Source organism: Cottoperca gobio, chromosome 18, assembly GCF_900634415.1.
Source record: "Cottoperca gobio chromosome 18, fCotGob3.1, whole genome shotgun sequence".
Classification (NCBI taxonomy): domain Eukaryota; kingdom Metazoa; phylum Chordata; class Actinopteri; order Perciformes; family Bovichtidae; genus Cottoperca; species Cottoperca gobio.
In genome coordinates this window covers 454,475-465,746 of record NC_041372.1, presented here as the reverse complement: position 1 = coordinate 465,746, position 11,272 = coordinate 454,475, and the positions used below count along the sequence as shown (strand labels likewise).

Below are 11,272 nucleotides of genomic sequence, written 5' to 3'. Positions count from 1 at the left end.
CACATGGACATAAGCCGTGCACTAGTGGAAGCTTGACAGGAGCCATGACAGCAGCACAAGAAAGGATGCAGTGATGAGACTCATCTTATGGCTTACTCCACTTGAAACTTCTGTAGACGTTGAGAGAAGGAAACAAGACATTGCTTTAACACATATTTCTGTGATGTCATATTATTTTCATGAGGTACTACTCGATATAACTTACGTGTCCCATCCACAGAAATGGAGGCGGTGTCGATGTTGAAGGCTGTGATGTTTGAAGCTGCACCAGCCAAAACGTTTCCAATCTGAGTGCCAGTAGGAACAGATGTGGATGCAAATCCAAGGTCCATGGTGTTGATGATAGATCCATTACTGCAAAAGAAATTAAAGACAAAATTATATTCTTATATCGTTTTAAATACATTATTAATGATTTTCATAACTTTATAGTGCAAATCTTTAGATTACAGTATATCAACATAACTTTAACAAATTACCTGAATGAAATCACCGTCAAGGAGCGGAATGAAGAAAATTCTCTTCGGTAAAAAGGTTCAAGCTACAGAAATACAAGAAAGTCACTTGTAAGTAAATTTATTTTATTGGCTTGTGTAACTTCACTTTTGCATTGTCTTCTTAATTATGGTATTTAATTTGTGCTAAGTAATAACACCATCTATCCATTGTGAAACAAGAAACCACCTGGCGTCTGTTAGGCGGTATTAGAAGCATCGTACTTCAATGTTAAATTAGAAAAGTGTTTGCATTAGATAGGATTATTTTGAAACGTATTTAATTAAAAATACATTTGAATGGATTTTATTTTATTTCTAAGTTTTTCTCTACCACACATTTACCATGTGACAATTTTAGTTTTTCAAGGATGGTGATTGATACAATTGAAAAGAAAAGATGGCATATTGCATAAATGCTGACATTTGAAGATATCTATTCAAATGTTTGCAATTCATTAAGATGCATAGATGTTGCTAGGCTTTACTCTAAGAGAGGGACTTACTGTCGACTTTATTATTGAGGCTCGTCTTGTAAACGCTGCAGATGATGGATTCAGCAAGTCACTTGTAAATGTCTCTCCAGCAGATCTGAAAGTTAATCGTCTTGTCGCCTCAGCAGCTGTAGTAGGTGTTGTGATGATGGTTGTCGGAGTACTTGTAGTTGTAGTTTTAGTTGTAACTGTTGAGTTAGCAGTCGTTGTAATCATCGAAGTGGGGGCTGCAGTTGTTGAATTTGATGTAATATTTGTTTCTGTAAAAACAATATAACAATATAAAGAAATATGGAAAAAAATAGGCGGGGGGGAGCTAGCACACACAAACACATGCATGCACGGCAATGCAAGTTTTTAAAGAGGATTCATGAATGATTTGGTGCTTCTTGTTTTATGGTGCTTTATTGTATTGGTTTGTGTTTTTTGTCTGTGTTTTCTTGTTGAGCTTTGAGTTTTATGTTTTAATGTATCCATTGTTAAATTGTGTTTAGTACTGTACTTGGCTATAAATGATGTGGTGTGTGGCATTGGTTTATGCTTCATACTGTCCTTATACTAATAAAAATTAAAATAAAAAACATTCTGGTATTGGCAGTGAAAAAGCCAAATTTAAACTCCCTCCTTTGTTGGAGTAGAACATGAAACTAGGATGGTTATTTTTTAGAGGAAATTATTCATACTGCATTCATACTAACTTCATTAAGTTCACTAAGTTCATTAAGTTCACTAAGTTCATTCATACTGTGGTCCACCAAAAATATACACACACTCACTCACAAACAGCAATAGATAAATGAAAGACAACAATAGGTATATTTCCTTGTACTAACAACCACTGGACTGAAATTAAGGGCCAGGTATAACTTACGAATGACTTTGATGGAGGTGGGAAGAACAGTGATGTTGAAGGTGTTGTTGGGGTTAGAGACAGCGTCCTCTAAGGTTTTCGCAACAACATCAGCCTGTGGGATTTCTGCAGGTGAAGCAGTTTGCTTGAACTCAATTCCCACCTCTGCTTGAGTATTAGCCATTCGATTTCTGGCCACGGCTAGGCTGCATCATAAAAGTAAATGTTTTGATCAAATAATATTAACAGTGATAACTTTTGCAAATGTATAAATATTCTTTCTTTGCCATTATTAAGTTTAAAAAGTATAATATTGATGACAACCCAAAAAGTAAAACATCAGTTGGACACTTAAAATTTTAAATGTTACCTGAACGAAATTACAAAACTGCGGAGGAAAATCGCTCCAAATCTGTTAATGTAAATGACATCGTACTGTGGGAATGAAGAAAATACAAATGTAAAGAAACAGTATTTTCAAAAGTATATCAAAAGTGACAAACTGACTCAATATGTATGAAAATAATCATAATGAGTACTAACCACTGCTACAACTCTTGCTGCAAGACTCTGAAATTGATTGCTGGTTTTGTCACTGAGTTCTGGTACAAATAGTTCTGCCAAGGAGGCCCTTAGAACCACAACTGGTGGAGGAGCTGCAGTAATAGTGACAGTTGTTGTTGTTGTTGTTGATCCACTACTTGTTGTTGACACACCACCAGTTGTTGACCCACCAGTTGTTGCTGTTGACGCACCAGTTGTTGTTGACGCATCAGTTGTTGTTAACCCACCAATTGTTGTTGATACACCAGTTGTTGTTGATCCGCCATTAGTTGTTGATGAACCAGTTGTTGGGGTTGTTGACGCACCAGTTGTTGTTGATCCACTAGTTGTTGTTGACCCACCAGTTGTTGTTGATGAACCAGTTGTTGTAGTTGACACACCAGTTGTTGTTGACGCACCAGTTGTTGTTGATCCACCAGTTGTTGTTGATCCACCATTAGTTGTTGATGAACCAGTTGTTGGGGTTGTTGACGCACCAGTTGTTGTTGACGCACCAGTTGTTGTTGATCCACCAGTTGTTGTTGACCCACCAATTGTTGTTGATACACCAGTTGTTGTTGATCCACCATTTGTTGTTGATGAACCAGTTGTTGTTGTTGGCGCACCAGTTGTTGTTGATCCACTACTTGTTGTTGACACACCAGTTGTTGTTGACACACCAGTTGTTGTTGACCCACCGGTTGTTGCTGTTGACATAGCAGTTGTAGTTGACCCACCAGTTGTTGCTGTTGACGCACCAGTTGTTGTTGACGCATCAGTTGTTGTTAACCCACCAATTGTTGTTGATACACCATTAGTTGTTGATGAACCAGTTGTTGGGGTTGTTGACGCACCAGTTGTTGTTGATCCACTAGTTGTTGTTGACCCACCAGTTGTTGTTGATGCACCAATTGTTGTTGATGCACCAGTTGTTGTTGATCCACCATTGGTTGTTGATGAACCAGTTGTTGTTGTTGACGCACCAGTTGTTGTTGATCCACTACTTGTTGTTGACACACCACCAGTTGTTGACCCACCAGTTTTTGCTGTTGACGCACCAGTTGTTGTTGACGCATCAGTTGTTGTTAACCCACCACTTGTTGTTGATACACCAGTTGTTGTTGATCCACCAATTGTTGTTGATACACCAGTTGTTGGGGTTGTTGACGCACCAGTTGTTGTTGATCCACTAGTTGTTGTTGACGCACCAGTTGTTGTTGACCCACCAGTTGTTGTAGTTGACACACCCGTTGTTGTTGACGCACCAGTTGTTGTTGATCCACCAGTTGTTGTTGACACACCAGTTGTTGCTGTTGACATAGCAGTTGTAGTTGACCCACCAGTTGTTGTTGACACACCAGTTGTTGTTGACCCACCAGTTGTTGTAGTTGACATACCAGTTGTTGTTGACACACCAGTTGTTGTTGATCCACCAGTTGTTGTTGACACATCAGTTGTTGCTGTTGACATAGCAGTTGTAGTTGACCCACCAGTTGTTGTTGACACACCAGTTGTTGTTGACACACCAGTTGTAGTTGACCCACCAGTTGTTGCTGTTGACACACCAGTTGTTGTTGACCCACCAGTTGTTGTAGTTGACACACCAGTTGTTGTTGACGCACCAGTTGTTGTTGATCCACCAGTTGTTGTTGACACACCGGTTGTTGCTGTTGACATAGCAGTTGTAGTTGACCCACCAGTTGTTGTTGACACACCAGTTGTTGTTGACGCACCAGTTGTTGTTGATCCACTACTTGTTGTTGACACACCACCAGTTGTTGACCCACCAGTTGTTGCTGTTGACGCACCAGTTGTTGTTGACGCATCAGTTGTTGTTAACCCACCACTTGTTGTTGATACACCAGTTGTTGTTGATCCACCAATTGTTGTTGATACACCAGTTGTTGGGGTTGTTGACGCACCAGTTGTTGTTGATCCACTAGTTGTTGTTGACGCACCAGTTGTTGTTGACCCACCAGTTGTTGTAGTTGACACACCCGTTGTTGTTGACGCACCAGTTGTTGTTGATCCACCAGTTGTTGTTGACACACCAGTTGTTGCTGTTGACATAGCAGTTGTAGTTGACCCACCAGTTGTTGTTGACACACCAGTTGTTGTTGACCCACCAGTTGTTGTAGTTGACATACCAGTTGTTGTTGACACACCAGTTGTTGTTGATCCACCAGTTGTTGTTGACACATCAGTTGTTGCTGTTGACATAGCAGTTGTAGTTGACCCACCAGTTGTTGTTGACACACCAGTTGTTGTTGACACACCAGTTGTAGTTGACCCACCAGTTGTTGCTGTTGACACACCAGTTGTTGTTGACCCACCAGTTGTTGTAGTTGACACACCAGTTGTTGTTGACGCACCAGTTGTTGTTGATCCACCAGTTGTTGTTGACACACCGGTTGTTGCTGTTGACATAGCAGTTGTAGTTGACCCACCAGTTGTTGTTGACACACCAGTTGTTGTTGACGCACCAGTTGTTGTTGATCCACTACTTGTTGTTGACACACCACCAGTTGTTGACCCACCAGTTGTTGCTGTTGACGCACCAGTTGTTGTTGACGCATCAGTTGTTGTTAACCCACCACTTGTTGTTGATACACCAGTTGTTGTTGATCCACCAATTGTTGTTGATACACCAGTTGTTGGGGTTGTTGACGCACCAGTTGTTGTTGATCCACTAGTTGTTGTTGACGCACCAGTTGTTGTTGACCCACCAGTTGTTGTAGTTGACACACCCGTTGTTGTTGACGCACCAGTTGTTGTTGATCCACCAGTTGTTGTTGACACACCAGTTGTTGCTGTTGACATAGCAGTTGTAGTTGACCCACCAGTTGTTGTTGACACACCAGTTGTTGTTGACCCACCAGTTGTTGTAGTTGACATACCAGTTGTTGTTGACACACCAGTTGTTGTTGATCCACCAGTTGTTGTTGACACATCAGTTGTTGCTGTTGACATAGCAGTTGTAGTTGACCCACCAGTTGTTGTTGACACACCAGTTGTTGTTGACACACCAGTTGTAGTTGACCCACCAGTTGTTGCTGTTGACACACCAGTTGTTGTTGACCCACCAGTTGTTGTAGTTGACACACCAGTTGTTGTTGACGCACCAGTTGTTGTTGATCCACCAGTTGTTGTTGACACACCGGTTGTTGCTGTTGACATAGCAGTTGTAGTTGACCCACCAGTTGTTGTTGACACACCAGTTGTTGTTGACGCACCAGTTGTTGTTGATCCACTACTTGTTGTTGACACACCACCAGTTGTTGACCCACCAGTTGTTGCTGTTGACGCACCAGTTGTTGTTGACGCATCAGTTGTTGTTAACCCACCACTTGTTGTTGATACACCAGTTGTTGTTGATCCACCAATTGTTGTTGATACACCAGTTGTTGGGGTTGTTGACGCACCAGTTGTTATTGATCCACTAGTTGTTGTTGACCCACTAGTTGTTATTGATGCACCAATTGTTGTTGACCCACCAGTTGTTGCTGTTGACACACCAGTTGTTGTTGACCCACCAGTTGTTGTAGTTGACACACCAGTTGTTGTTGACGCACCAGTTGTTGTTGATCCACCAGTTGTTGTTGACACACCGGTTGTTGCTGTTGACATAGCAGTTGTTGTTGATCCACTAGTTGTTGTTGATCCACCAGTTGTTGTTGATGCACCAATTGTTGTTGATGCACCAGTTGTTGTTGATCCACTAGTAACGATAACGGCCACTATTTGTAAAAACAGAAGGATTCATAAATTTGAACATTTACAAAAAATGTACTGTACTGTAAACAATGTCACTTTATATTGCAGTAATAATTCACTTACCTATAACTGTCAGCAACATTGATAACATTGATCCACCAACCATTGTGTCAGCTATTGAACCTACAAAATTTGACAGTACAGTGTTGTGTGTTTTTACAGTGACAGTGAAGAGGTAGACACGTGGCAGGGTTCGGTTACCAAGGGGCTCCGACATTTTTATATTTTTAACGTTACAATCATAGTTTATTTTGTTCAGTTTTAACCTATAAACTTATTAAACATTTATTCATATTAAATAACATTTGTATGTTAGGCTATGTGAGATTATTATGAGATTGATCTTCTAATCGATACAGTGTTAATGGCATTTATTCTTCTTGAAGATGTTTTACAGAAGTTTAGAAAGTATTAAATCATAAATATAGAGATTTACATTTTGTTGTACTGTCATAATCACATTTATACCCAGTGTTCTACTGAGTTCATATTTGATTTCAGCACATTGTACAATCTGGTTGGATAATCTACATGTACAAGGCCATTCTAGGAACATTATCCATTTAAATATGCGCTAAATTAGTTTTTGTAGAAAATACCTACAATCTTAGATCCAATATTTGGTTAGGCTTAAAAGTGTCACATGTGCAGACAGAAACTGCTCTATATTATTATGACCTGCAGGATAGACTCGAACTAGATTTTCTAAAGATCTCTCTGGCCAGTTTTAAGTGATGGTTGGTAAAATGCAGCTAAAACACAGTTTCATAGTTCAATCTCAAGACCTGAGACCTGTTGTCTCTACCGTCACCTAAGTAACTGTACACAATGTCTCCTGTCTATCAAAATTAAGTTTCACCAAAAGGCTATATGCTAGAGGTGGCAGCCAAACAATACAATGAAAATGTAACACAAAAAAAGTAAATGTCTTGCTAGGTAAATAGATTGTACTTTGAATTTGTTTTGTATAAAACTGAGTAAATTATTTTATTGATTTTCATTCACTTAGAAGTTAGAAAGCAGTCTCAGACAGGAAATTATTTTAAAATGTAAATTAAAGCAGGTTTATGTAATGTCTTTGTCTGAAACAGAACATTGCTCATACATCCACCTGTTTGGTCAAGCATTTAAAAATAGAAGACCAGCACATTTATCTAAAAGAAAAAACTATAATAAATGGATTTACATGTGAACTGAATGAGGAGACTACCTACTCCATCCTCTGACCTCACTATGGAGCGGTTCCTCCAAGAACCAATACGTTTTTGCATTGCTTTTATCAAAGCTATAGGATGGATTCAATCAAAATAAACTGAGCCTTAAAATAATCTAAAAAAGCAAGATTTCACAAAGAATTGCAAAAACAATGCATACAGTTCAATCAAAAATACATTATAGTGAAGTATATTTTACAATTGAATAGAAAATACATATATAGGGAATATAGACACAAAGTTGTACTTACCCCAAGCAACAGTCACAATTTATATATAATGTTTTTTTAGATTTTAAGTTATTCAGAGCCTCCTTATGTACTCAGGTACAATTCTCTTTTGATGCCACCTGTTTGTTGAGGTCTTTTATATATAATCTGCCAAGTAAAAGGAAGTTTTGCGACATGGGGGTAAAACTACTCAGAAGGATGCTAGATTGTCATCTTCCATTTTTAGTCACTAGACAATAGAGTGCTGTTGTTTATGCATTCCACTCAAGTGAACTAGCAGGAAGTTATTATCGTATATCTTAAACAGGGAGAGCTGACAATTACTTACACAATCATGTACTTTACATGCATTACCTGTGTATTGATATAACATATTTTGAAGAGCGCTATTATAATAATTTTATAATAATAATTTTAGCCTGAATTTTGTGAATTTCCACATATCTTCATTAGAAATTGGAGTTTATGTGCTTGGCACACTATTGTTCTTCGTTTTATTTGTACAAAATAATCGTAAATGAATCTGATTATTTTACAATACAAATACATAGTTGGCCAGGGTTCATTGGTGCACTAAGACAACATCTGATCTGGCCCAGGACAATAAGATCATACGGATATATTTAACAGTATGACGTACATTCATAGGTGATTTATGAGACAATAACCAGACACCAGCTATGTATGGCTTTTGGGGAGTCATGAATAGAAACTCAACACACAGAAAAGAAAAATGATAGTGATAGTGACAAAGCATGACACAGCATCTGTTGGCCTAAAAAAACAGGTGTTTTTAATATATAATACATAATAGGATGAACAGAGAAAAAAAAATAGCACAAATTGATCACAAAAGATATCCAAGACAATTTGAAAGACAAAGTCAATAAACAATAATTAAATAAATCAATATTTTAAAGTATAGCTAAAGGCTTACCTCCTCTATGCTTAGGTAAGAACTATGGATATCATTTCAACATAGAAGAAACAAATCATCTCTAATTTTAGATAAGATGAGATATCCCAATGGGCATCAAAAATATCAAACCACAATAAATAAAAGCAAGATTGACAACCTTAATTTAGCTGGAAATTAAATGGAAATAGAACCCAGGAAAAATAAATCTTTCAATTTTAAACACTTGTTAGATTTTTTTTTCAACAATATAATTTCTAAATATAGGTGTTATCTTTGAAAACAATGTAACTGGCCTAACCATCACAAACATGTATGAACCTTGGCTCACTTTAACAGTGCTTGTTATCACCATCCACAGCAATGGAAGCTGAGTGATGAATCTATTTGTGGCCGCACATTGTCTACTTCACAGCTAGCCTCTAACTGTCGGCTACACATAATTAAAGGACAGCTAATAAAACTAACATGCAGCATGAGAATCATGTATCAGTGACATCACAGGTTGGAACATGTGACTTAAGTTTCAATTTGTTTTATTGTTGGATGTGATAGTTTGAAAGCGTTTCAGGGCAATCCATCTTTGTTGACATTTTCCTGAATGAACATGAGCGTGTAGTGTCTCACTGTTGGTAGGTCTAGGTTATCATTGGTCAGACTCAAAATAAGGATTTTAAGCCTTCAGTTCAATTCAGACTTCTGGTGGCAATGTGGGAATCTGTGAAATTGAAAGAGAAAGAAAATTTACTACAGAACAACAAAATTTACCTACCAGCCCCTTTAAAGCAAAGGTTAAATAAATGAGATAGAACATGTTATGTAAGTAGGAAGATTTTGTTACCTAGCTATGATGTTAAGCTTCTTACATACAGGCTGTAGCATTATATTTACATACATGACAGAGTGTGTATCAAGCTTTAATTTGTAATTACTTCACTTGTGTTGTTCTGATCTGGCTCATGTTGTTCCTCAGAGTCTGCATTGAAGGCTTCTGAAACTGGAAATGTGGTCCAGATCACAGTTAGGTGATCAAATACAAGGGGCCTTACAGCAGCAATGTTGGGGCTATATTTGAAAAACATTGCATTTCCCCTAGATAAGGAAACAGAATTATGATCAACTTGCTGCTGTGTTGTGTTGTCATCGGCAGGATTTAGGGTTGATGCATCCAAGGAAAATGACGAGGGCTGAAGAGAAATGGAGTCTGTGGCATCATTTGTCACTGTTGTCACAGGTTTTTGGGAGTCGGAAGTTTGAGACACAAGTCCAGGTGATGGCATGAAGCTGAATGGCACAGTTGCTGGAGGAGCAGTTGACGTGTTTGTTAGCATAGAACTGCTTACTGTCTTGTTAACAATATTAATACCTGGACTTTGGGGAGGTGTCTCATTTGTTGATACAGACGTAAAGGTCGTCGTCAAGGTTGTTACCACATATGTAGTGTTGTTGGTCTGAGGTGAATGAACTGATTCTGCTGTTGAGTAGGATAGTAGGGGTGTGGGGTTTAAAGATGCAGTGCTGTATGGTGCTTTGCTGGGGACAAATGTTTGTGGTTGTGAAGCATAGGGGTTGCCTGTTGGATGTGTAATTTGTAATGTTGATGTGTCAGTTAGTGTTGTGGATAATGCTGTAATAGATGTTGTAGTTTGTCGTGTTGTAGTAACTGTTGGTGAAGTATCGGCTGATGTACTTTGGGTTGACGTCATTGCGGATCCTATTGTGTGCTGAACAGATTGTGTCTGTGTAGTTGGCGACATTGTTTGTGTTGCGGATAATGCTGTAATAGATGGTGTAGACTGTCGTGTTGTATTCACTTTTGGTAAAATATAGGATGATGAACTTTGGGTTGTTGCTGATCCTATCGTTGGTATAACAGGTTGTGTCTGTGTAATAGGGGACACTGTTTGTGTTGTGGATAATGTTGCTATAGATGGTGTCGTTTCTTGTTTTGTAGTAACTGTTGGAGACGTATCGGCTGATGTACTTTGGGTTGACGTCATTGTGGATCCTATTGTGGGCTGAACAGATTGTGTCTGTGTAGTTGGGGATAGTGTTTGTATTGTTGATAATGTTGCAATTGATGATGTAGTTTCTTGTTTTGTAGTAACTGTTGGTGAAGCATCGGCTGATGTACTTTGGGTTGACGTTGTAGCTAATCCAATTGTGGCCGGAACAGATTGTGTCTGTGTAGTTGGGGACACTGTTTGTGTTGTGGATAATGTTGCAATTGATGGCATAGTTTGTCGTGTTGTAGTCATTGTTGGTGAAACATTATTTGTTGTACTAAATTTTGAAGTCATTACAGATCTTATTGTGGGCAAAACAAATTGTGTCTGTTTAGTTGGGGATAGTGTTTGTATTGTTGATAATGTTGCAATTGATGGTATATTTTTTTGTGTCGTATTCACGATTGGCGAAACATTATCTGATGCACTTTGGGTTGATGTTGTAGCTGATCCTGTTTTGGGAATTTTAGATTGTGTCTGTGTAGTTGGGGACACTGTTTGTGTTGTGGATAATGCTGTAATAGATGTTGTAGTTTGTCGTGTTGTAGTAACTGTTGGTGAAGTATCGGCTGATGTACTTTGGGTTGACGTCATTGCGGATCCTATTGTGTGCTGAACAGATTGTGTCTGTGTAGTTGGCGACATTGTTTGTGTTGCGGATAATGCTGTAATAGATGCTGTAGACTGTCGTGTTGTATTCACTTTTGGTAAAATATCGGATGATGAACTTTGGGTTGTTGCTGATCCTATC

The 11,272-nt window shown here is 38.6% G+C and overlaps 1 protein-coding gene and 1 long non-coding RNA gene across 2 annotated transcripts; both read right to left on the bottom strand.

The window, feature by feature from the left end:
• On the bottom strand, window positions 1-542 carry LOC115024061 (uncharacterized). The gene is made up of 3 exons (XR_003834069.1): window positions 480-542; window positions 206-354; window positions 1-110 (listed from the first exon to the last, which is right to left on the bottom strand). It is a non-coding gene; the product is annotated as an uncharacterized LOC115024061 (long non-coding RNA).
• Window positions 543-8,431: 7,889 nt separating this feature from the next.
• LOC115023781 (cell wall protein DAN4-like) lies at window positions 8,432-10,903 on the bottom strand. The gene is made up of 2 exons (XM_029455026.1): window positions 9,448-10,903; window positions 8,432-9,233 (listed from the first exon to the last, which is right to left on the bottom strand). Exons 1-2 carry the CDS (start codon window positions 10,813-10,815, stop codon window positions 9,207-9,209), a joined length of 1,395 nt encoding a protein of 464 aa, XP_029310886.1. The 5' UTR covers window positions 10,816-10,903; the 3' UTR covers window positions 8,432-9,206.
• Window positions 10,904-11,272: the final 369 nt, after the last annotated feature.

Coding starts and splice junctions, on each gene's coding strand:
- LOC115023781 (XM_029455026.1), bottom strand. CDS start 10,815: ATGACTTCAAAATTTAGTACAACAAATAATGTTTCACCAACAATGACT. Junction 9,234..9,447: donor ATCAGAACAACACAAGTGAA/GTAATTACAAAT, acceptor TCAATTTCACAG/ATTCCCACATTGCCACCAGA.